General features: G+C 39.7%; 1 protein-coding gene across 1 annotated transcript; it reads right to left on the bottom strand.

Annotated features, from left to right (window-relative positions):
* Window positions 1–906: 906 nt before the first annotated feature.
* LOC129848589 (guanine nucleotide-binding protein G(i) subunit alpha-3-like) lies at window positions 907–24,699 on the bottom strand. Its single transcript, XM_055915748.1, has 8 exons — window positions 23,946–24,699; window positions 22,900–22,942; window positions 22,543–22,684; window positions 20,846–21,003; window positions 10,247–10,375; window positions 9,870–9,999; window positions 9,602–9,755; window positions 907–3,996 (listed from the first exon to the last, which is right to left on the bottom strand). Exons 1-8 carry the CDS (start codon window positions 24,061–24,063, stop codon window positions 3,806–3,808), a joined length of 1,065 nt encoding a protein of 354 aa, XP_055771723.1. The 5' UTR covers window positions 24,064–24,699; the 3' UTR covers window positions 907–3,805.
* Between the last annotated feature and the right edge of the window lie 2,542 nt (window positions 24,700–27,241).

Here is a 27,241-nt window from a genome sequence, read left to right on the forward strand (position 1 = left end):
CTTTTTGTATGATGGTTTTGGAATTGACACTCACAGGGACCACAGTTTGAGTGCTTGTCAGGGTCCCCCTCTAATGAACTACATTGATGTTAAGTTTTGTAGCCACATATTGAATGCTCGACTTGGACTGTTACCATTTAGGTGCAGCATACCTACAATACCATTGAACTAATATTCTATAAAGATAAACAAGAGCTCAAGCATTAGAACATTTGAGGTGCTGGTAAGTCAATCACATGATCCAAAAGGAAGGCTACAGGCTATCTTTTTTCCTAAAATTACTGTTTGCGATTTACGAATGATTACTTTGATTCACAGGATCCGATTCACCACGCTTGAACCGAATCCCAAATACTACAAGGGCAAAGTGAATCGTTTAAAATAATAAATTCATATGAATCACATTTTTAACATTTATTTTACCTTTATTTAACAAGGCAAGTCAGTTAAGAACAAATTCGTATTTACAACGATGGCCTACCCAGGCCAAACCCGGACGACGCTGGGCTAATTGTGCGCCACCCTATGGGACTCCCAATCACGGCCGGATGTGATACAGCCTGGAATCGAACCAGGGACTGTAGTGACACGGTTAGCACTGAGATGCAGTGCCTTAGACCGCTGCGCCACTCGGGAGCCCAATTGTCCTCCACAAAAATAATTGGGGGGAGAAATGTGAAACGGGGCATCCGTTAAACAATAAATCAACTTTGTTAGGCCTAAGACTTAAATGTGTGTTGTATGACATAACCCCCATTGTAGGTGGTGTTGTCAACCACTGACTCGTACGACCTTGTGGAGAGATACACAATGCAAACAAACATTTCTATGGTTTATAATGGTATAAGTCAAGTCTTTTACAATCTTATGATTGTAATTGACACTACTGAATAATTAAAAGACAAGTTTGGTCCACATTCAATTTTAATGCAAGAAGGAACATTCAGTGTGTTCAATTTAGACAACTGTTAAAATGTCCAAATAGCAATTGTTTTTTGCTTGCTTATATATTTTGTAGGTTACCTATGTATTTTTTTATGTTTTTTGTAACTTTCTACAGAAGCCCAGAGGACATATGAATAAAAATACAATTCCCTCCCTATGCCGAGATCATGACTTATGTATTTATCTCATGTTTCTACATAACAAAAGTTGTTTTGTCGAGATCACCAAAAGTAGCACACATCATCCATTCATATGTGCAGATGCACAATAGCCACCTCATCAAGGAGCCCTGTGGCTGCGTTGATGGTAATGCGGAGCATTTATGCCCTGAATGCTGCCTGACAGGCAGCGGCGTCTCCCAGGCTGCATGCCCCCCTGAAGACCACAGCCAATCTCATGCAAGGAACAACGCAACTAACTAGGCTAGTCTTGTGAGCTAGCTAGTTAGCTAGGTAGCAACAAGTTAGCTAACAGGACTAACAGGACTGATGTGTATAATTGCATAACTGATGTGTATAATTATAAAAAAGGTAATTTAGTATAACATTTACAGTGAGCGATGTCCATTCCTGACAGGCTAATCAGATTCAATTTCAGCCTTAGAGGCTGATAAATCAGGATGCTACCTTGTAGGCGGTTTCATATTTAAGGTTCCTTGCAGCCAGCCTACAAGGCAGCATCCTGACAGATCAGCCTCTGACACTACTACTGAATTTGATCGGCTGGCCAGGAATAGAGTGCACCCACTCTTGATCATATGCATAATGCACCAATTGCTAATTTGCCTGCAAGGAGCTTCACCTATGAAACAGAAGGCGTTTAACCTATGAAACAACCTACAAGACAGCATCCTGATGTTTCAGACTGAGGCTACTATTGAATCTGATCAACCTGTCAGGATTAGAGCTCACCCACTCTGTAAATTTTATTCATAAAACAAAGTGCCCCTTACAATTATACACATATCAGTTATGCAAGCTAACAACCAGCATAGATAACAAGACTACCTAGCTAACAAGACTAGTCAGGTTAGCTGCATTGTTGCTTGCATGCGATTTGCTGTGGTCTTTGATGTGGCATACAGCCTGGGAGACAACGGTGCCTGTCAGGCATCGTTCAGGGCTTGAATGCACCATGAGGGCTTAGCTGCTACATGAGCTTTTAGCTCAAGGTAACATAGCTTGATAACATTCTAACTTATAAACGGATAATGAGCTCAAAACACAAATGAAAGCATGAGGTTAGTATTAAATGCACCATCCCTTAGTGTAGCAATCAATAAAAACGTATGCGCTGAACCACCGTGGGCTCTGCCACCTCAGCCATACTGTCAATCACTACGTCTACGCCCATTTATATAGTTCCTCGTGATCTCAACAAAACAACTTTTGTGATCGACATAACAAGTTATTTTATTTTTAATATTCATGTCCTCTGGACTTCCATAACTTTCCCCAGGCCTTTGCTATAAAATAAGATATTTTCAGTCAACTCACCTGGTAAAATAAAAAAAAAACATGTTTTCAAAAGGAGGGGCGATTAAAATGGCTTCCAGGCAAATACTCTTATTTTTTATTAAGGCCATTGTCTTCAGCGAAAGCCCATAATAATCTTTATACAAATTAGTTATATCCAAAATAACATAATACAAGTTAAGGCAACCATTAAAAAAAGCTTTCTCTTTAAAAGTGGTTTTAAAACATCAAGTGATGTCTTACAGTCCGCTAAGAGCTAGTATAATACTTCAGTGTTATGTAACGATCTGAATGGTGATATATTAAAACAATCAGAATTCAGCACATTAAAATCCCCACGAGAATACTGATTAACACAAGTGGACACAATTCCACAACAACAATTTAGGTTGAGCAATGACCATTTACACTAAGTGTACAAAACACTAGGAACATCTACTCTTTCCATGACATAGACTGACCAGGTGAATCCAGGTGAAAGCTATGATCGCTTATTGATCACTTGTTAAATCGACTTCAAATCAGTGTAGATGAAGGGGAGACAGGTTAAAGAAGGATTTTTAAGCCTTGAGACAATTGAGAAATGGATTGTGTATGTGTGCCATTCAGAGGATGAATGGGCAAGACAAAATATTGAAGTGCCTTTGAACAGAATATGGTAGTAATGTACAAAGAACTGCAACACTGCTTGGTTTTTCACACTCAACAGTTTCCCATGTGTATCAAGAATGGTCCACCACTTAAAGAACATCAGGCCAACTTGACACAATTGTGGAAGTATTAGAGTCAACATGGGCCAGCATCCATGTGGAACACCTTGTAGAGTCCATACCCCAACAAATTGAGGCTATTCCGAGGGCAAAAGAGGGTGCAAATCAATATTAGGAAGGTGCTCCTAATGTTTTGTACCCTCAGTACATACAGTTATAAAGATAAGTTATCAAAACTCAGAAAATGCATAATAGTTGTGATCCCTTATTCAACATTTACAATGTAATTAATACATTTGAACCCTTTACAGTGAATGCTGAAAGCCTAAAAAGTGCAGAATGTTTTAAAGACATTTTACAGAAATTTGGCAGTAACAGTCAAAAACATTTGGCAAATCCAACTCACAACTTCTATTCCACTTTAAAAATCAGTCCATAGCTAAGGAATCCATAACAGCAAAAAGATAGAAAACCAAAACCACATAAGTGCTCTATGTAATCTTGTTTTGAAATATCCAAGGATTCATCATACATTATGGCAACAGTTTATGGTCTAAAAACCCATCCTGTATATGGTCTAACTGTCAAAAAGGCAATGATTGATTTATACCTGTGAATGTGTGATTCCAACACACCAGCCCCTATGATGACAAGACAGATGATGTTGCAGGAGTCTCAGTACAAGCCAACCTCCTTCAGGTTGGCTTTTATGATGACGTCAGTGACAGAATCAAAGACAAACTGCACGTTCTTAGTGTCAGTAGCACACGTGAAATGGGTGTAGATCTCCTTTGTATCCTTCCGCTTGTTCAAGTCCTCAAACTGACACTGAATGTAGGTTGACGCCTCTTTGAATTCGTTTGAACCTAGAGCAGAGGGGAATATGTTTTCAATATCATTTATGCAATTATTCTCACAAGGACATGCAATATATGTTTGACTTAATTAATACATTGCTTGAGCAAACTAGTCATTACCTACTATAGACTAAACTTGCTAAACTCAAATATCCTGCTTCAGCAAAGTGTGCCATGAGGCTCCTCCCATATTGCACAAGCTAATATTTCATAAGAGGTATAACTCATTACTCAGACATCCCAAACAAGAATCCACTGTGTGCAAATGCACTGCGGGTACTATAACAACAATCCCACAGGAAATTGTGCTTTGTGCTGTTTTATAGATGCTGATTCCTAAATATCCACCTGTATATCTCTAAAATGTCAAAGAATGTATTAGTAGCCCTTTACACTCGTACACAAATTGAAAATGGAATATTTGGGTACTGATAAGTACCTTAAAATTGGTACGCAGTGGCTGCACAGTAACACGTTAAACATGATGTCAGAGCTCAGACTCTTTGCTTCACAGTGCTGTATAGGTTTTGACTGACACCCGTTGTGAACTTGAGCACCGTTGTGATTCATAATGGACCGTTTTTGGGTTGGATAAACAACAGTAATTGTGTGATAGCGGGGATGCAGGGATGTGTTCCAAACAAAAACTACAAGGGTGCTTGTGCTAATTCCTCAACTGCATAGCTAGGATATCTTTAAAAAAGCACCTTGGCTGAAGTCTCTTCTTTGAGTCATAAAAGTGCTTTGAAAATCAAATGTTTTGTCACATGCACCGAATACAACAGGTGTAGACCTTACAGTGAAATGCTTACTTACAAGCCTTTAACAAACAATGTAGTTAAGAAAAGTACGTGGTAAGTAAAAAAATAGATAAGTTCTAAAAAAGTATAAAATATTTAATGAGCAGCAGTAAAATAGCAAGGCTACATACAGGGGGAACTGGTACAGAGTCAATGTGCAGGGGCACCAGTTAGTCGGGGTAATTGAGGTAATACAGTTGAAGTCGGAAGTTTACATACACTAAGGTTGGAGTCAATAAAACTCGTTTTTCAACCACTCCACAAACTTCTTGTTAACAAACTATAGTTTTGGCAAGTCGGTAAGGACATCTACTTTGTGATTGACACATTTTTTCCAACAATTGTTTACAGACAGATTATTTCACTTATAATTCAATGTATCACAATTCCAGTGGGTCAGAAGTTCACATACACTAAGTTGACTGTGCCTTTAAACAGCTTGGAAAATTCCAGAAAATTATGTCATGGCTTTAGAAGCTTCTGATAGGCTAATTGACATCATTTGAGGTGTACCTGTAGATGCATTTCAAGGCCTACCTTCAAACTCAGTGCCTCTGATTGACATCATGGGAAAAATCAAAAGAAAATCAGCCAAGACTTCAGAAAACAAATTGTTGACCTCCACAAGTCTGGTTCATCCTTGGGAGCAATTTCCAAATACCTGAAGGTACCACGTTCATCTGTACAAACAATAGTACGCAAGTATAAACACCATGGGACCACGCAGCCGTCATACCGCTCAGGAAGGAAACGCGTTCTGTTTCCTAGAAATTAATGTACTTTGGTGCAAAAAGTGCAAATCAATCCCAGAACAGTAGCAAAGGACCTTGTGAAGATGCTGGAGGAAACAGGTACATAAGCATCTATATCCACAGTAAAACGAGTCCTATATCGACATAACCTGAAAGGCCGCTCAGCAAGGAAGAAGCCACTGCTACAAAACCGCTATAAAAAAGCCAGACTACGGTTTGCAACTGCACATGGGAACAAAGATCGTACTTTTTGGAAAAATGTCCTCTGGTCTGATGAAACAAAAATAGAACTGTTTGCCCATTATGACCATCGTTATGTTTGGAGGAAAAAGGGGGAGGCTTGCAAGCCAAAGAACTGCTGCCACCATCCCAACCACAGGGGTGGCAGCATCATGTTGTGGGGGTGCTTTGCTGCAGGAGGGACTGGTTCACTTCACAAAATAGATGGCATCATGAGGAAGTAAAATTATGTGGATATATTGAAGCAACATCTCAAGACATCAGTCAGGAAGTTAAAGCTTGGTCGCAAATGGGTCTTCCAAATGGATAATGACCCCAAGCATACTTCCAAAGGTGTGGCAAAATGGCTTAAGGACAACAAAGTCAAGGCATTGGAGTGGCCATCAAAGTCCTGACCTCAATCCTATAGAAAATGTGTGGGCAGGACTGAAAAAGCATGTGCGAGCAAGGAGGCCTACAAACCTGACCCCGTTACACCAGCTCTGTCAGGAGGAATGGGACAAAATTCACCCGACTTATTGTGGGAAGCTTGTGGAAGGCTACCCGAAACGTTTGATCCAAGGCAATGCTGCCAAATACTAATTGAGTGTATGTAAACTTCTGACCCACTGGGAATGTGATGAGAAATTAAATCTGAAATAAATAATTCTCTACTATTATTCTGACATTTCACATTCTTAAAATAAAGTGGTGATCCTAACTGACCTAAAACAGGGAATTTTTACTAGGATTAAATGTCAGGAATTGTGAAAAACTGAGTTTAAATGTATTTGGCTAAGGTGTATGTAAATTTCCAACTAACTCTACATACATGTACATACAGTTGATGTGACTATGCATAGATAATAAACAGAGTTGCAGCAGTGTAAAAGAGGGGGGGGGGGGGGGGGGTCAATGCAAATAGTCTGGGTAATGCAAATAGTCTGGGTAGCCATTTGATTAGCTGTTCAGGAGTCTTATGGCTTAGGGGTAGAAGCTGTTAAGAAGCATTTTGGAAATAGACTTGGCGCTCCGGTACCGCTTGCCGTGTGGTAGCAGAGAGAACAGTCTATGACTAGGGTGGCTGGAGTCTTTGACAATTTTTAGGGCCTTCCTCTGACACCGCCTGGTACAGAGGTCCTAGATGGTAGGAAGCTTGGCCCCAGTGACGTACTGGGCCGTACGCACTCTCCTCTGTAGTGCCTTGCAGTCGGAGGCCGAGCAGTTGCCATACCAGGCAGTGATGCAACCAGTCAAGAAGCTCTCGATGGAGCAGCTGTAGAACCTTTTGAGGACCCATGCCAAATTTCTTCAGTTTCCTGAGGGGGAAAAGGCTTTGTCGTGCCCTCTTCACAACTGTCTTGGTGTGCTTGGACCAAGATAGCTTGTTGGTGATGTGGACACCAAGGAACTTGAAGAAGTGCTTAACCTGCTCCCCTACAGCCCTGTTAATGAGAATGGGGGAATGCTCGGGTCCTCCTTTTCCTGTAGTCCACAATCATCTCCTTTGTCTTGATCACGCTGAGAGAGAGGTTGTTGTCCTGGCACCACACGGCCAGGTCTCCGACCTCCTCTCTATAAGCTGTCTCGTCGTTGTCAGTGATCAGGCCTACCACTGCTGTGTCATCAGCAAACGTAATGCTGGTGTTGGGAGTTGTGCCTGGCCATGCAGTTATGAGTGAACAGGGAGTACAGGAGGGGACTGAGCACACACCCCTGAGGGGCCCCCATGTTGAGGATCAGGGTGGTGGATGTGTTGTTACCTACCCTTACCACCTGGGGGCAGCCCGTCAGGAAGTCCAGAATCAAGTTGCAGAGGGAAGTGTTTAGTCCCAGGGTGTTTAGCTTAGTGATGAGCTTTGAGGGCACTACGCTGGGCACTACGCTGAGCTGTAGTCAAAGAACAGCATTCTCACATAGGTGTTCCTTTTGTCCAGGTGGGAAAGGGCAGTGTAGATTGCAATAGAGATTGCATCACTTGTAGAACTGTTGGGGCGGTATGCTAATTGGAGTGGGTCTAGGGTTTCTGGGCTGATAGTGTTGATGTGAGCCATGACCAGCTTTTCAAAGCACTCATGGCTACAGACATGAGTGCTACGGGTCGATAGTCATTTAGGCAGGTTACATTAGTGATCTTGGGCACAGGGGCTATGGTGGTCTGCTTGAAACATGTTGGAATTACAGACTCAGACAGGGAGAGGTTGAAAATGTCAGTGAAGACATTTGCAAGTTGGTCAGCGCATGCTCGGAATACACGTTCAAGTAATCTGTTTGGCCCTGCGGCCTTGTGAATGTTGACGTGTTTAAAGGTCTTACTCACGTCTTCCAGAACAGCTGATGCGCTCATGCTTGTTTCAGTGTTACTTGCCTCAAAGAGCATAGAAGTCATTTAGCTTGTCTGGTAGGCTCGTATCACTGGGAAGCTCGCGGCTGTGCTTCCCTTTGTAGTCTGTAATAGTTTGCAAGCCCTGACACACCCGACGAGCGTCGGATCCGGTGTAGTTTGATTCGATATTAGTCCTTTATTGACGCTTTGCCTGTTTGATGGTTCATCGAAGGGCATAGCGGGATTTCTTATAAGCTTCCTGGTTCGAGTCCTGCTCCTGGAAACCGGCAGCTCTACCCTCTAGCTCAGTGCGGATGTTGCCTGTAATCCATGGCTTCTGGTTGGGGTATGTACGTACAGTCACTTCTGGACAACGTCATCGATGCCCTTATTTACAAAGCCAGTGAATGATGTGGTGCACTCCTCAATGCCATCGGAGGATTTCAGGAACATATTCCAGTCTGTGCTAGCAAAATAGTCCTGTAGCTTAGCATCTGCTTCATCTGACCACTTTTTTATTGACCGAGTCACTGGTGCTTCAGCTTTTGCCTGTAAGCAAGAACCTGGAGGATAGAACTATGGTCAGATTTGCCAAATGAGGGCGAGGGAGAGCTTTGTAAGCATCCCTGTGTGTTCAGTAAAGGTGGCCTAGAGTTTTTTCCCCTCTGGTGCACATTTAACATGCTGGTAGAAATGAGGTAAAACGGATTTAAGTTTCTCTGCGTTAAAGTCCCTGGCCACTAGGAGCGCCGCCTCTGGATGAGCGTTTCCTGTTAGCTTATGGCCGTATACAGCTCATTGAGTGCAATCTTAGTGCCAGCATCGGTTTGTGGTGGTAAATAGACAGCTACGAAGAATATAGATGAAAACTCTAGGTAGATAGTGTGGTCTACAGCTTATCATGAGATACTCTACCTCAGGTGAGCAAAACCGAGACTTCCTTAGATATCATGCACCAACTGTTGTTTACAAATATACATAGACCATCACCACCTGTCTTATCAGAGGCTGCTGTTCTATCCTGCCGATACAGTGTATAACCCGCCAGCTGATGTTAATCATGTCGTCTTTCAGCCACAACTCGAATGACTTAGGGACTGTGCACACTCTGGAGAGTTGTGTGGCCACTTGGACACACCAGTTAGTCCTCTCACTCAAACCATTGTATTTTTGTTTTGTGTTGCATCTACCACACATTTTCCAGGAATATTCTTATCATGTTACTGAATGTACCCAGAGTATTTTCAGATTTCTTATCCACAAATACAGCAAAAAGTACAGAAAATGTACAATGCACATCAAATCAACAGCAGCTTGTTAGAATTCAGTCTTGTGTCAGGTGAACTGTTGTGTCCCTACCTTTAGTCTAATATTTTTTCCATAATCTACAAACTGTATCCTTTCAATTGTTTAAATGGTTGTGCATAAGCTTTTCATATTTCTTCTGTAAGAAACATTTAAATGTATCCCTATCCATACAGTCCAATTCCAATGAGTGTAAAGGGTTAAAGATGTACCGGAGTACTCTGGGTAGCAGATAGTGAGGGGGCTCTTCTGGATCTTGTCCTCAAACAGATCCTTCTTGTTGAGAAAGAGGATGACGGAGGTGCCCGTGAACCACTTGTTGTTGCAGATGGAGTCAAACAGCTTCATGCTCTCGTGCATTCGGTTCTGTGGAGAGATGAGCAGTGTTAGGGTCAGCGTGTGGGCAATCTCTTTTGATAAAGAGTATCATGTCATTACCACAGGACTATAGATCTAGAGTTTATGCCCTGTCCCACTCACCATCTCCTCATCCTCAGCTAACACCAGGTCATAGTCACTGAGCGCAACACAGAAGATGATGGCTGTGACTCCCTCGAAGCAGTGGATCCACTTCTTCCTCTCAGACCTCTGACCCCCCACATCAAACATCCTGCAACCATGGAGATTCAGACAGAGAGAAATAACATGAGGAATTGAGAGAAGATAGAGGACATAAAAAAGGGAATGAGTGGGAGAGAGAAAGACAACACTTCTACAGTAAATTGTGGTCACTAGGGTGCTATACAGACAGCTTTGCGATTTTCTACATTAGTGAATCACTAACTGTAGGGACAAAGATCCTCAGTTATTATTAGTGTAAGTCGGCGCACGGAATGCTGTGTTAACAGCTTACTGACTTGAAGTAGAGGTCCTTGAATGTGAAGTGTGTCTCCACAATGCCGGTGGTCTTGACTCTGGTGCGCAGGACATCCTGCTGCGTGGGCACGTAGTTCTGCTGGGATATCCTGTCCAGGTCATTCAGGTAACTGAGGAGGAAGAGAAGGAAACTGACTTAACATAAATTACTTACATACACTACTACTTACCAATTGTTGGATAATGTCATTTCAAATTGATGAGCTAACATGTAATAGAAGTTCTGGTTTTGGATCAACCATGGATGTGAACAACAATGCAAGTGAACAAATTAAGCCAATATGGAGGAATACAAAGTAAATAAAGAAAATGATTCCCAAAACAAACAACTCAGAGTAATCATATGGGTGATTCTCACAAAACTGACACTTGACCCAAAAGAAATTGACAAAAGACATTTTTTCCATAATTCCTCTTGGACCACTAAGATTAGGATCTGTATTTATCTATTTCATAATCATTGTTGTGTTTATTGAACATATATTATGCATTTTACCACAATTTCCACAACTACCTAAGCAAGAATTATCATTAAGTTCAAAAAAGTAAAACAAATCCCTTTCTAATAAGTTTTAACATTGCTAACTTAAATGAAAAGGCCTGAGTTAAACATGACACTTAACATGTATTTAGTAATTTCTCATAACACAAGCTTTTCTGAATTTTGTTTTTTTTCTGTTATTTTTCTGTACACATATTTGGATAAAATAACAAAAAAAGGCACACTATCAGATTAAGCAAAAATGACTAAAAGTAAACATTTTAGTTTTCCTAATATTGGTGCATTACAGTAAAGAAGGTTCGGGAGAATGCATGTTTCGGGAATGAGTGTTTCCTAGTTTAGCATTGAAAAACTGTACTGAGCTCTATTAGAGATTCAGTAATCCAAAACATCAAACTGTCATTTGTCAATCCAAAATGACCTGCATAAAACTAAAATCACTGATCTTAATGCAATTGACTAAATACCATTATTTTAGGATAAGTACTGTAATTACGTGCATGTATTTTCACAAGTCACTTCAGCATAAAAATGTGCCTTTAAAAAAAAGTAATTTAGGAATTTACAGGTAATATTGGTGTATTAGGACATAGATATGTGTGGTTCTAAGGTATTTTAGATGCATTTCTAAATCGAATGCGATTCTACAGGTAAATGGCACAACATGATATGCCTAAAGCTTCTAAATACAGTTTCTTCAGAAAGTATTCACACCCCTTGTCTTTTTCCACATTTTGTTGTGTTACAAAGTGAGATGAAAATGAATTTAATTGTATTCTTTTTAACGATTTACACCAAATACTCTCATGTCAAAGTCGAAGAATAAAACACTAACACAGTGCATTTGAAAAGTATTCAGACCCCTTAACCTTTTCCACTTTGTTACATTACAGCCTTATCCTAAAATTACTTTTTAAAATAAATAATCTTAATTTACACACAATACCACATAATGACAAAGAAAAACAGGTTTTTAGAAAAATGTTGAAATGTATTCAATAAAAACTGAAATATGACATTTACATAACTATTCAGCCTCTTTACTCAGCAATTACAGCCTTGAGTATGATGCTACAAGCTTGGCACACCTGTATTTGGGGAGCATCTCCAGTTATTCTCTGCAGATCCTTTTCAATCTCGTTTTCATCAGACCAGAAAATCTTGTTTCTCATGGTCTGAGAGTCCTTTAGGTGCCTGCAGAAATGTTTTGGTACGCTACCCCAGATCTGTTGACACAATCCTGTCTCGTAGCTCTACGAACAATTCCTTCGACCTCATGGCTTGGTTTTTGTTCTGATATGCACGGTCAACTGTGTGACCTTAAAATAGACAGGTGTGTGCCTTTCCAAATCATGTCCAATCAATATAAGTTGTAGAAACATCAAGGATTATCAATGGAAACAGGATGCATCTGAGCGCAATGTCGAATCTCACAGCAAAGGGTCTGAATACTTAAGTAAATAAGGTATTTGTTCATTTTTAATAGATTTGCAAAGATTTCTAAAAACCTGTTTTCGCTTTGGCATTATGGGGTATTGTGTGTAGATGGATATTAATGTTGAGGATGAGGGCGCTGTTGTCACTATTTATGCTAATCGTGTAATTTTTGAAACGGCTTCCCACAAAATTCTTGATCGTACAATATGCATATTATTATTATTATTGGATAGAAGACAGTCTATAGTTTCTATAGGAGTTGAAATTTTGTCTCTAAGTGGAACAGAACCCATTCTACAGCAATTTCCCTGACATGGAGTCAGATTTCAGAAATGTTGGCCCCTGATCTGGAGTCAGTTAAAAGGCCGCAGTTATTGCTATGAGTATACGGACACTGCTTACGTCTTCCCCTGGATGCCTTTACGTGATGACGATTTGAATGGGGTCGATTGCGCGTTCACAGGTACTACAAATTAAAAAACCCTGTAGCTAGGAACTCTTTTCTTGCTGCGTAATGCGCCTGGAGGACATCGACCCGCACTTGTTCCAAGCATTAGTGGAGGGAGTAATATTACTCTGGTCATGTTTCTACTCGTTATGGGAGTTAAAAACATCATAAGGTAGTTAATTTAAAGCGTTTTATAGCAATTTATATCCGTTTAGTGCAATTTTGGGACATTTATTTCTGAAACGCTGTGAATTGCTGGGCACGCTTCCAGTTCATCCCGAACGCAGTTGGCATTTCCACATGGCAAGAGGACAGCTTTCCACCAAAAGACGATTAGACCCAAGAAAGGATCCTTTGCCCAAGATACTGATGGAAGAACAGCTCAAAGTAGGACATTTTTATTGTGATAAATCGTGTTTCTGTCGAAAAATGTTAGTGGCTTAGGACGCCATGTTTTTTGACGTAGCTTCGCTTGGCGCAAACTGTATTGAAAAGTAAGGATAATTTAAAAAATGTAATTCCGCGACTGTATTAAGAATTAAATTGTCTATCAATCCCTGTCCACCCTATATTTTTTAGTCACGTTTATGAGTATTTATGTATAAGAGTAGATCACTGTCTAATATGGCGCACGGACATTTTCTCACCAGCTGGGCTACATTTCACATTGTCTAACCATGATTTTGGTGGCTAAATATAAACATTTTCGATCAAACTCTATATGGATTGTGTAATATGATGTTACAGGAGTGTCATCTGAAGAATTCTGAGAAGGTTAGTGAAAAAATTAATATATTTTGGCGATGTTGACGTTATCGCTCACTTTGGCTAGAATCAATGCTGGGCTGCTATGTGCTATGCTAATATAACGATTTATTGTGTTTTCGCTGTAAGACACTTAGAAAATCTGAAATATTGTCTGTATTCACAGGATCTGTGTCTTTCGATTAGTGTATGCTGTGTATTTTTACGAAATGTTTGATGATTAGTAAGTAGGTAAACACGTTGCTCTATGTAGTTATTCTAGTCCATTTGTGACGGTGGGTGCAATTGTAACCTATGCCATCTACCTGAAATATGCACTTTTTTCTAACAAAACCTATCCCATACCATAAATATGTTATCAGACTGTCATCTGATGAGTTTTTTTCTTGGTTAGGGGCTATAAATATCTTAGTTTAGCCGAATTGGTGATAGCTACTGGTGTTGGTGGACAAATAAAAGATGGTGGATTATGCTAATGTGTTTTTAGGTAATAGATGTACATCTTTACATATTGTGTCTTCCCTGTAAAACATTTTAAAAATCGGACATGTTGGCTGGATTCACAAGATCTGTGTCTTTCATTAGCTGTATTGGACTTTAATGTGTGAAAGTTAAATATTTTTTAAAAATATTTTTTTTGAATTTCGCGGCACTGGTTTTTCAGTGGGGGTGGGGGGGGGGAGTGCCGCTAGCGGCACCCTCATCCTAGACAGGTTAAAATGTATTATTTTTTTTAAATCACAAATTTTAGAATAAGGCTGTAACGTAACAAAATGTGGAAAAAGTCAAGGGGTCTGAACACTTTCGAAAGGAACTGTATCTTGATTAGATAAGTATTCAACCCCCTGAGTCAATACTTGTTAGAATCACCGTTGGCAGCAATTACAGCTGTGATTCTTTCTGGGTAAGTCTCGAGGAGCTTTCCACACCTGGATTGCGCAACATTTGCCCATTATTCTTTTCAAAATTATTCAAGCTCTGTCAAATTGGTTGTTGATCATTGCTAGACAACCATTTTCAGGTCTTGCCATAGATTTCAAGAAGATTTAAGTCAAAATTGTAACTCTGCCACTCAGGAACATTCACGGTCTTCTTGGTAAGCAACTTCAGTGTAGATATGGCCTTGTGTTTTAGACTATTGTCCTGCTGAAAGGTGAATTAATCTCCCAGTTTCTGGTGGAAATGTTTTTCTCTAGGATTTTGTCTGTGCTTAGCTCCATTCAATTTATTTTTTTATCCTGAAAAACTTCCCTGTCCTTTACAATTACAAGCGTACCCATAACATGATGCAACCACCACTATGCTTGGAAATATGGAAAGTGGTACACAGTAAGGTGTTGTATTGGATTTGCCCAAAACATAACACTTTGCATTCAAGACAAAAAGTGAATTGCTTTGCCACATTTTTGCAGTATTACTTTAATGCCCTGTTGCAAACAGGATGCATGTTTTGGAATATTTTTCTTATGTACAGGCTTAAATTATTTTCACTCTGCCAATTAGGTTAGTATTGTGGAGTAACTACAATGTTGTTGATCTATTCTCAGTTCTCCAATCACTGCCATTAAACTCTAACTGTTTTAAGTCACAATTGGTCTCACAGTGAAATCCCGGAGTGGTTTCCTTCCTCTCCGGATGCCTGTATTTTTTTAGTGACTGGATGTATTGATACACCATCCAAAGTGTAATTAATAACTTCACCATGCTCAAAGGAATATTCAATGTCTGTTTTTATATTTTTACCCATCTACCAATAGGTGCCCTTCTTTGCGAGGCATTGGAAAACCTCCCTGGTCATTTTGGTTGAATCTTTACTTGAAATTCACTCCTCAACTGAGGGACCTTAGAGATAATTGTATATGTCAGATAATTGTATATGTTGGGTACAGAGATGAGATAGTCATGTTGAACACTATTGCGCACAGAGTCCATGCAACTTATGTGACTTGTTATGCAAATTTTTACTCCTGAACTTACTTAGGCTTGTCATAACAAAGGAACATGTCAAAATGGGGGATGTCCTCCTTTAAGTACATCATTTTTTTTATTTAACTCGGCAGGCCAGTTAAGAACAAATTCTTATTTACAATGACGACCTACCCCGGACGACGCTGGGCCAATTGTGCGCAGCCCTATGGGATTCTCAATCATGGCCGGATGTGATACAGCCTGGACGGTGGGTTGCGCTATGCTGAATCAAACTCCAGATTGTGGCTTTAAGTTAAATAAATGGTGTTTATACACCCATATTTCTTGACAACCCCTATTTAATCAAATAACTGATGTTTAACAAAAATGCTATACAATAAGTATAAGGAGTGGTCCTAGTAAATAAAGTTACCAGCACAGCAAACCCATTGACTATATGTTAGAATTAGCTTATTATAATTTGCTGAAATGAAAGATTTCATTCCCGAAACAGACCTAAAAATTATGCGGTAATGAGAAATGTGTGTTTCAGTAATTAGAGGCCAGTAGCTCAATCTGCAGTAATAAGAGACGGCCACTACAAATGAGCAAAAAAATGTTTGGGCCACATCGCTGAAGCCCCATTCATGGCTCTATGTTGGTTTGGTAAGTTTTCCCAATTTGAGCCTTTGTCATTTCAGTATGTCAAGTGTCATAAAGGGGGTGTTTGAGAATAAGATTCTCATTCTGAAGGCATATAAGTGAAGAAATTAAATGAACTTCTGTTTGTCTAAGGACTGCTCCTCTAGATGATGCATCATGGGTGAATAAAACGATTTTAAAAAACGATTGGAGTTTTTACAGCAACTTGAAAAAGTTAACACTCTTAACGTAATAAATATTATAGTTTAATGTAAACTTCAATTAGTATAAATGTTTTGATTTATGGACAACATATTTTGCATTTTATAGAAATAAGTTACATTTTACTTTAGAAAAACCTATTCAAATGACCCCGAGAGGCATTTCGATAATGAGAATTTGGGGTGAAAATGTACAAAATTCAGGTGCCAGTGAGTTCAGGACAGACAAAGCTGTAGGCTATTTGTGCAAGGGATAAGAAGTAATCAAGTATTTATTACATTTCCACTGGATCAGATCATTAAACCTTTCCCTTTCATGCCAAGTGGTTATCGAAGGGGAGAGAGCTGGAAATATTTGAGGAAATAGTCATTCACAACTGACTTTTTTTAAAGTCTGCTAAATTACCAAAGAATTTATAAATTGTCAAAACTCGTAAATAGAATGAAATAAACAAACTTTCTCACACGCGTGAGCGCTGCAATCGTGTGCACTCCGACAATGAATGGTAAACAACTAATAATATTGAATGCATTAAACAAAAATGACCATAACCAAACAAACATTGTAGATTAGAAATGATCGGAATTAACGGTAAATGTAGGCTACTACTGGTGATATGTAATGGGGAATTGATAGACAGTAACAATCAAAGGGCAAACAATTCACACAATAAAGTTACAAAACAACAAATGCACACGAAATGGCGGGACAGAGAGCATTATGGAGAGAGACGTGCCTTGTGCATCTTAGCCACTCTCCCTTCTTGGACCATGGCATTCCAGCAGCCTCCTCAATGGATTAGTCCACTGAGACAGGCACAATTCAGACAGGTGTCCCCTGTGCAATAAAATATGTGTTAAACAATATATCTATATATATTACACACAGTACCAATCAACAGCTTAGACACACCTACTCATTTAATGTTTTTTCTTTATTTTTACAAATGTTCTACATTATAGAATAGCGAAGATATGAACACTATAAAATAACACATATGGAATCATGTAGTAACCCAAAAAAGTGTTACACAAATCAAAATATATTTGAGATGCCACCCTTTGCCTTGATAGCTTTGCACAATCTTGGCATTCTCTCAACCAGCTTTATGAGGTAGTCACCTGGAATGCATTTCAATTAACAGGTGTGCCTTGTTAAAAGTTAATTTGTAGAATATCTTTCCTTCTTAATGCGTTTGAGCCAATCAGTTGTGACATGGTAGGGGTGGTAGTAGCCCAAGTCCATATTATGGCAAGAACAGGTCAAGACTGCGTGAGTCAGGCCTTCATGGTCAAATTGCTGCAAAGAAACCACTACTAAACGACACCAATAAGAAGAAGAGACTTGCTTGGGCCAAGAAACATGAACAACGGACATTAGACCGGTGGAAATCGGTCCTTTGGTCTGAGGAGTCCAAATTTTAGATTTTTGGTTCCAAAAAAGCTGGTTGAAGGAATGCCAAGAGTGTGTAAAGCTGTCATCAAGGCAAAGAGTGGCTACTTAGAAGAATCTCAAAAATAAAATGTATTTTGATTTGTTTAACACTTTTTTTTGCTTACTACATGATTCCACGGTAATAGTGATGTCTTCACTATTATTCTACAATGTAGAAAATAGTAAAAATAAAGAAAAACCCTTGAATGAGTAGATGTCCAAACTTTGACTGGTACTGTATATAAAACATATATAAAAAATATGCATGTGCTGCCATCATTCTATTTCTATGTGTGCTGATGCTGCATCTTGCTTGCAGCCTTTTGTGTGCGCTCATTTGCTACAAATTAAAGTGTATTTGTCACGTGCGCAAAATACAACAGGTGTAGACCTTAGTGAAATGCTTACTAACCAACAATGACATTTAAGTAAAACAAATAGGTATTAGGTGAACAATAGATAAGTAAAGAAATAAAAAAAAATAAAAAAAGAGTGAAAAATAACAGTAGCGAGGCTATAATAGGAGCGAGGCTATATACAGGCACCGGTTAGTCGGGCTAATTGAGCAGAGAGTAGAAGTAGCGTAAAAGAGGGGTTGGCGGGTGGCAGGACACAATGCATATAGTCTGGGTAGCCAATGTGCGGGGGCACTGGTTAGTCGGGCTAATTGAGGCAGTACGTATATGAATGTATGGTTAAAGTGACTATGCATATATGATAAACAGAGAGTAGCAGCAGCGTAAAAGAGGGTTTGGGGGGGGGGACACACACAATGTAAATAGTCCGGGTAGCCATCTTATTAGCTGTTCAGGAGTCTTATGACTTGGAGGTAAAAGCTGTTGAGAAGTCTTTTGGTCCTAGACTTGGCGCTCCGGTGTGGCTTGCCATGCGGTAGTAGAGAGAACAGTCTTTGACTGGGGTGGCCGGGGTCTTTGACAATTTTTAGGGCTTTCCTCTGACACTGCCTGGTGTAGAGGTTCTGGATGGCAGGCAGTTTAGCCCCAGTGATGTACTGGCCTTACGCACTACCCTCTGGTCGGAGGCCGAGCAGTTGCCGTACCAGGCAGTGATGCAACCAGTCAGGATGCTCTCGATGTTGCAGCTGTAGAACTTTTTGAGGAAATGAGGACCCATGCCAAATCTTTTTAGTTTCCTCAGGGGGAATAGCCTTTGTTGTGCCCTCTTCACAACTTACTTGGTGTGTTTGGATCATGATAGCTTGTTGGTGATGTGGACACCAAGGAACTTGAATCAAGGATGTGTTGTTAACTACCCTCACCACCTGGGTGCGGTCTGTCAGGAAGTGCAGGATCCAGTTGCAGAGGGAGGTGTTTAGTCCCAGGGTCCTTAGCTTAGTGATGAGCTTTGAGGGCACTATGGTGTTGAACGCTGAGCTGTAGTCAATGAATAGTATTCTCACGTAGGTGTTCCTTTTGTCCAGGTGGGAAAGGGCAGTGTGGAGTGCAATAGAAATTGCATCATCTGTGGATCTGTTTGAGCGGTATGCAAATTGGAGTGAGTGGGTCTAGGGTTTCTGGGATAATGGTGTTAATGTGAGCCATTACCAGCCTTTCAAAGTACTTCATGGCTACGGACATGAGTGCTACGGGTTGCCTTAGTGTTCTACAATTTAGGCAGGTTGCCTTAGTGTTCTACAACATCTTGCTTGTTTCAGCAAGGAGCAACAAAGTTTAGTCACGTTGTTAAAGTCCACGTTACCGCAGAAACGGACTCAACCACACGAATGCCCGGCCATCCTCTTTTCAGTCAGCTGTTCATAAAAAAAAAAATCTAAATTAAACTTAACACTAGAACTGCTAAAGCAGTCATTTTGACTGCTTATTAATTAATTAAATGTATTACAGTCAAGCCTCCGACCAATTAATTAAAAAACTCAGTAAAGCCTCCGTCCTTGACTTTTCCTAAATAAAACACTGCCGTTGTTAGAATCATAATAATCACATACAGAACTGGAGCTATAACAAGTTTTAGGAGGGCATGTCATTTGTTTTATGGTCCCCCCCCATTGCCCTCCTCCTCCACCCATTCATCCCAAAATTGGAAGAACAAGCTACGATTATCAGCACAAAATGTACTCAGAGAGCAGGCCCTATAGCTCAAGCAAAAAACATCAGCAAATCATGTAACATGATCGCTTCAGAGAGATCATGCGTTACTTCCGTTTTGATGACACAGAAACGAGAAATCTGAAAACAGACAAATTTGCCATGCTATCTGACGTTTGTACAGAACAGCATTGCAAACCAGGAGAGAAGATACCTGTTGATGAACAATTGTTCACAACAAAAGCTTGTTGCTGCTTTACGCAGTACATTGCGAGTAAACCCGACAAGTTTGGAATTAACTTTTGGTTTGACGTGGACACCAAGTACATGCCGAACGGCTTTCTTAGAATAAGGCCGAAACGTAACAAAATGTGGAAAAAGTCAAGGGGTACTTTCTGAATGCACTGTATATTAAATGTATTTATTACACTGTAATGACTGCTCGTTAGCCTCGATTCTAACACCAGTGATTCTAGTGTTAAACAGTTCTGGCGTTTATTTTTTCATGACGGTCTTCATCCATAACACGGTCATTGTGCCAGCCATACTCTTCACACACATTGTAATAGTGTATTGTTGTATTGTACATTTTATAAATGTAAATTTGAAGTAATGGAGAAATGTACATACTGTATGTATAATGCAATGTCTACGTTGATGTACTATTTTATTTATGATGTAGGCTATTGTTTAACTATGATGTATTGTTTTATTCCTGTTTGGACCCCAGGAAGATTAGCTGCTGCCTTGTCAGCAGGTAATGGGGATCCTAATAAATACTCAATCTACAGCCTGTTGACAGTAGAGTACATTTTTTGAAAAGCAAGCTCCCAACAGAGGCAGTGGAAAACAGAAAAACATTTCAATGTATACGAAATGAGTCCAGGCCGCAGCCTCCTGATTAACATGTCACATAAGACCTTAGGTACACGTTCGTTACACTTCTCCCTATTTCCAATGATTTTCTGGAACTCAAATATTATTTTCAGATCATCAGGCTTTCCCCAATCTTGGATGAATCACAGTCATTTGGATTACAGTCTCGCTTCTCATGTTTGAGGATAACCAATATGCCTCCTATCAGTCATAATGGTTCTCTAGTCGTTATAATATTTGATTCAAGTAGTGTTAGAGCAGAGATTTGTAATGCTCTTACTATGAGGCGGAGTCGTTTAGCTGGTACTCTCTAGACCTGCCAAAGCAGATCTGGACCCCTCCGTCCTGCCATAACCTCTTGATGACCCCAGACAGTTCAGGGGTCATGACCCCTTCCTCTGCAGAGCTGGCCAAGGCAAAAAGCTGGCGGGCATCATCCTGGAGACACAGCAAAACAAAGAAAACCACAGTTACCAACAGGAAACAACAATGCTTGTCTATCGTGGAAACAGTATGACAACAGAAAAATGTCAATCCCAAATAGGGTTGGGTGGAATCCAGATTTCCATACCATGCCTGTGCTGTCCCGGGATATATGGTATTACTGGTAGTGCACACAGGGTGCGCCATTCCCCCCCACAAAAATCATAATTTACCAGAATGCTAACAAGTACTAAGGAATCCCCATAGTGGATGCTAGGTAAATGCTAACAAGCTCATGGAAACATTTACTATCAAGAAAACCCAGTATCTCAAAGCATCTCAAAACATAGTTTGCACATATTTAATAAATATTAAACAGCAGGGATCTTAATCCAGGAGGGGATGGCCTCTGCTGCAGCTACCAAGAAGCTTGAGCTTGCAAGCTAACATTAGCCACTTAGGTAACATTAGCAAAACCCAACTGGGGACAATTTATTTGGCACAATTTGATAGTTAACTTAATAGTTATACGGTATATAGCTGGGAAACAACAGTAGTGAATTTCAAACAAGTGTAACTTGATCACCTCACTTACCGGTAAGTTGCGCTACCAGAGTGACAGTACCCTTGCGAAGCACCCATTTTGCTCGTTGTGCTTCTTTGTAAACAAACATGTGACTGGCTCAAACAGATGTTTTGTGAAACTAGTACCAGTAAGCATAATAATGAAAAATAATCTAACAGGCAAAATGATTAACACGGTCTGCTTTATTCATTACCTAGTGCACAAGTTGACAGAAGGTATTTATTTAACAAAGTACTAATATTCAAATGTATATAATTTATTTTTTTAAAGAATCATACTGATGGTATTTCAAAATAGACTGGGATACTGTATACTGCCCAAACCTACTCCCAAGTCAACATGTTCGGTGCAGAATCAGTTTAAGTGATTTACTTCACATGCTGACCATCCATGTAGTTCCTCGACTGTTGTCCTCTGCTACCGCATGGTAGCATGATATATATATACACACACACACACATTTCTACTTCGATTACCTCGTACCCCTGCATATCGACTCGTTACTGGTACTCATTGTATATAGCCAAGTCATTACTATTATTACTGCATATTACTGCATATTATTACTCATTACTGCATATCGACTCGGTACTGGTACTCATTGTATATAGCCAAGTCATTACTATCATTACTCATTGTGTATGTATTATTACGCGTTTTACTTTTCTATTATTTCTCTCTGCATTGTTGGGAAGGGCCCGTAAGTAAGCATTTCAATGTTAGTCAACACCTGTTTTTTTACGAAGCATGTGATGAATACAATTTGATTTGGAAAAAATGTCGCGGCAGCCAGTAGATCATTCTGTACACTGTTCTTGTGAAGTATCTACTTCCTTGTTGTCATAACAACATAAATAGAAACAACACTTACTGTGGCATTTTACAAGGAAACAATAGTAAATGAATCTAACAATCTATTAAACTAATTAAGAGCACTGGAATGTAAAAGAATCTTCAAGCTGACTCACTGATCGTGCTGTGTCCCCAAAGTCTATGCCCAGCCTGCCCATAGCTCTGATGATGGCGATGATGGACTGGATGGTGTTGCTGTAAACCACCACTCTGTACTGGCTGCACTCCTCCTGTGTGTACCCATCCTCATGGATAATTCTGGGGGCAGGAAGAGAAGGTTAACATGCGCATCTTACTGGTGCTTGCGGTCAACATCTAAGCTAGGCCTCGTGACATAGATAACATCATATCGCAATGGCTCATAGCTGATACAGCACTTCACATGGGTTCCTAATCGGTCAATAGGTTTTAACAGAATGCTAGTTTGTTATTTTCTTTTGGGTGTGCACAAAATGGTTGAAACATGTACTCACTTCATCTGCTTTACAATTGTGCTTTTCCCAGACTCCCCAGCACCTTGAAGTGGAATGTTTAGAGGCAAAGAAAGGAGACATAAGATCAGGAGAAGTTTCAAATCCTTAACTCTACTAAATGTGTAAAGATGCAACAACAAACATGCACAGTCAGAGCTCAGAACCAGCTGATTCCATCTGTGACAGTTCTACAACCCCCTACTGTTTTGGGGCCTTTGCACATGCCCTGAGAATCTAGGGGAAAACATCAGGCTACATCATGAGCATGAACGCTAAAGTGTTTTTTTTAATGCAGTCTGTGGAAGACTGAATTGTAATGACAGCTTTCATTTGAGTAAAGTAGGTTCCACCATAACCATTGCCAGATAGCATCTATGAACGGGGTAGGCTCATGACTAACTGTTTTAGCGCCTATTGACCATAGTATCTTCTGACTGGGGGTGTTTTGTTAAGAGCCCAGACGCGTGCTCTAAACATTATCACTTGCGGTATGTTTTTGGAAACACAAGGAGCATATTTTTCAAAACAATGTGAACAAAGTTCAAAACAATGTGTTCCCACACGGCCATATCTCCATGTTACATCTCTTGTTAATGAAAGCCATAGGTGGCCACCTGCGATAATTAGTTCAAACAAATGTGCGCAAGCATTACTGGGGAGGAAGTGTAGTTCATCAACTGGCAGCACACAGCTTGTGGATCTGTGCAAAACTGCTACAGTAACTGTGTATATATATATATATATATATATTTTTTTTTTAAGAGTATTTATCGCTGATATGAACGATAAGGGGCAAAGCATATGTCTCGAAAACCGGTTTTAAAGCGATGATTGACTTTTCAACATGTTAAAACACAGCGTCGGAATTGTAGTTCACGTGGAGCCAAATGTGGCCGAATGTAACCTCAAACCCTAAATACAGAAGAGTTTAAGAGCTAGTCATGAGCCATACATAACAGTAATTCGATCAGTTAGACAGACACCCTCTCCAGATCTCATATAATGTATATAGTAGCTGCGAATGTCAGTCACATATGAACACTCACCTAGAAGCAACAGTTTGACTTCACATGATGCCTTTTCGCCAGCTTCTCTCAGATTCCGATCAATATTTTTACTCCTCTCCATGGCAGCTTTATCTTCGGCACTTAGTGTGCAACCCATTTTGATCCCAGCAGGTAAACCCTATGAAAATGTCTCGCTTATAATCTACCTGGCTTTTGACAAACTGTCCAAATGGAAAAAACGAAGGTGTTCAGTAAAAAGAAAGAATGTCATCCCTAATTCTACAAAATTGTATTGCTGTGTCTGTCAAGCGCTTGACGCAGAACTCTGTCAACTACGACACATTTTCAAACGAAATGTGTGCGACGACGAGCATGAGAAAAAAGGAAGGGAGAAAGGCGTTGGCCGGGAAACTAGCACGTTAACCATACAAATATTTGTTAGCTTTTTCTATGCACGGAGGGAGCCGAATACTTTTGATAGAAGAGCAAGAAATTCAAAATTCATACGAAGAAATTAAGTAGTTAACATTAGTTACCACATTAACTTAATTGACAAGCTAGAAACTTAACTTTATAACGTTACTACCGGTATGTTCTTTCCGCGTTGCGTTGGCTGTGTAAAAATTGAGCTAGATAAATAGCTACAATCTAAACACCCTATACAGTGACTCAAAATACTCACACACTTCTAAATACTATTGTCTGTTAACTGTTCTAAATTGTCTGGTCCTACAACAACGCAGAAGAGCAAAATATGTTTACTTTTAGAGCCAAGTGACGCGGAAATTGAGGAAAATAATTGCCGGGCTGATGGGAAATGAAGTCCATATCTATCAGTAATTTAGTATAGTGATTCTCAACCAGGGGGTCTAGGAGAATTAGGAGTTTTCAGGGGTCCCTAAAAAATGGCTTAAAACTAACACATAGCACCCAACCCCTCTGTAGTATATAGTGTAGTATTTACAGTTAACTATAGTATAAATACTGTAGTAAAATAACTGTAGTATATACTGTAGTAATTAGTGTAGTGTTTTTGCAGACTGTACTATACTGTAGTATTTGCTGTAGTGTTTTTTGAGGACTGTAGTTTACTGTAGTATTTACTGTAGTGTTTTGAGGACTGTAGTATACTGTAGTATTTACTGTAGTGTTTTTGCAGACATTACTGTAGTATTTACTATAGTGTTTTTGTTTTCTAATCCTTGACATAGAAGTGGAGACTTTCTCCTTCAGGAAAACTTCTGTAGAAATACTAAAAGAGCACATTTTCCATAACCTGTAGGTAGGTAGGTAGGACTGGGGTCTGAATGGATAGTTCAGATCTACTCTTTTCTATAACCTGTAGGGAACACAATAAATGGTGTATACTTGGCATGTAGGTTTCTCACTTATGGGTGGAACAAACTATGATATGGGGGAGGAGAATGGGCAGGGCATATGAAAATTAAATACTGTAGTTTTTATTATAGTTTAAAAAGTGTGGTGTTTTTGTGGACTGTAGTGTTTTTGTATATATTACTGTAGTATTTACTACAGTGTTTTTTGTGCGGATAATGCTGTAGTATTTACTATAGTATTCTACAGTATACAGTTGAAGTCGGAAGATTACATACACCTTAGCCAAATACATTTAAACTCTGTTTTTCACAATTCCTGACATTTAATCCTAGTAAAAATCCCCTGTTTTAGGTCAGTTCGGATCACCACTTTATTTTAAGAATGTGAAATGTCAGAATAATAGTAAAGAGAATGATTACATATCAATGATTACATATCACATAGAAGTTTACATATCCTCAATTAGTATTTGGTAGCATTACCTTACATTGTTTAACGTGGGTCAAACGTTTCGGGTAGCCTTCCACAAGCTTCCCACAATAAGTTGGGTGAATTTTGGCCCATTCCTCCTGACAGAGCTGGTGTAACTGAGTCAGGTTTGTAGGCCTCCTTGCTCGCACACGCTTTTTCAGTTCTGCCCACACATTTTCTATAGGATTGAGGTTAGGGCTTTGTGATGACTACTCCAACACCTTGACTTTGTTGTCCTTAAGCCATTTTGCCACACCTTTGGAAGTATGCTTGGGGTCATTATCCATTTGGAAGACTCATTTGTGACCAAGCTTTAACTTCCTGACTGATGTCTTGAGATGTTGCTTCAATATATCCACATAATTTTACTTCCTCATGATGCCATCTATTTTGTGAAGTGCACCAGTCCCTCCTGCAGCAAAGCAACCCCACAACATGATGCTGCCACCCCAGTGCTTCATGGTTGGGATGGTGTTCTTCGGCTTGCAAGCGTCCCCCTTTTTCCTCCAAACATAACGATGGTCATTATGGCCAAACAGTTGTATTATTGTTTCATCAAACCAGAGGACATTTCTCCAAAAAGTATGATCTTTGTCCCCATGTGCAGTTGCAAACCGTAGTCTGGCTTTTTTATGGCGGTTTTGGAGCAGTGGCTTCTTCCTTGCTGAGCGGCCTTTCAGGTTATGTCAATATAGAACTCGTTTTACTGTGGATATAGATGCTTTTGTACCTGTTTCCTCCAGCATCTTCACACGGTCCTTTGCTGTTGTTCTGGGATTGATTTTCACTTTTCGCACCAAAGTACGTTGATCTCTAGGAGACAGAACGTGTCTCATTCCTGAGCGGTATGACGGCTGCGCGGTCCCATGGTGTTTATACTTACTATTGTTTGTACAGATGAACGTGGTACCTTCAGGCATTTGGAAATTGTTCTAAAGGATGAACCAGACTTGTGGAGGTCTACAATTTATTTTCTGAGGTGATTGGCTGATTTCTTTTGATTTTCCCATGATGTCAAGCAAAGAGGTACTGAGTTTGAAGGTAGGCCTTGTAATACATCCACAGGTACACCTCCAATTGATTCAAATGGTGTCAATTAGCCTATCAGAAGCTTCTAAAGCCATGACATCATTTTCTGGAATTTTCCAAGCTGTTTAAAGGCACAGTCAACTTAGTGTATGTAAACTTCTGAGCAACTGGAATTGTGATACAGTGAATTATAAGTGAAATAATCTCTGTAAACAATTGTTGGAAAAATTACTTGTGTCATGCACAAAGTAGATATCCTAACCGACTTGCCAAAACTATAGTTTGTTAACAAGAAGTTTGTGGAGTGGTTGAAAAACAAGTTTTAATGACTCCAACCTAAGTGTATGTAAACTTCCGACTTCAACTGTTCTACAATATTCTATAGTAAGTAGTATAGTATACTACAGTTTACTATAGAATTCTGTAGTAAACTGTAAAAAAAAAATCATGTGGGTAGCTGGACTTGTTTACTATTTTATGAACATCCATTATGCTTA

The sequence above is a fragment of the Salvelinus fontinalis genome, chromosome 3, assembly GCF_029448725.1.
Source record: "Salvelinus fontinalis isolate EN_2023a chromosome 3, ASM2944872v1, whole genome shotgun sequence".
Taxonomy (NCBI): domain Eukaryota; kingdom Metazoa; phylum Chordata; class Actinopteri; order Salmoniformes; family Salmonidae; genus Salvelinus; species Salvelinus fontinalis.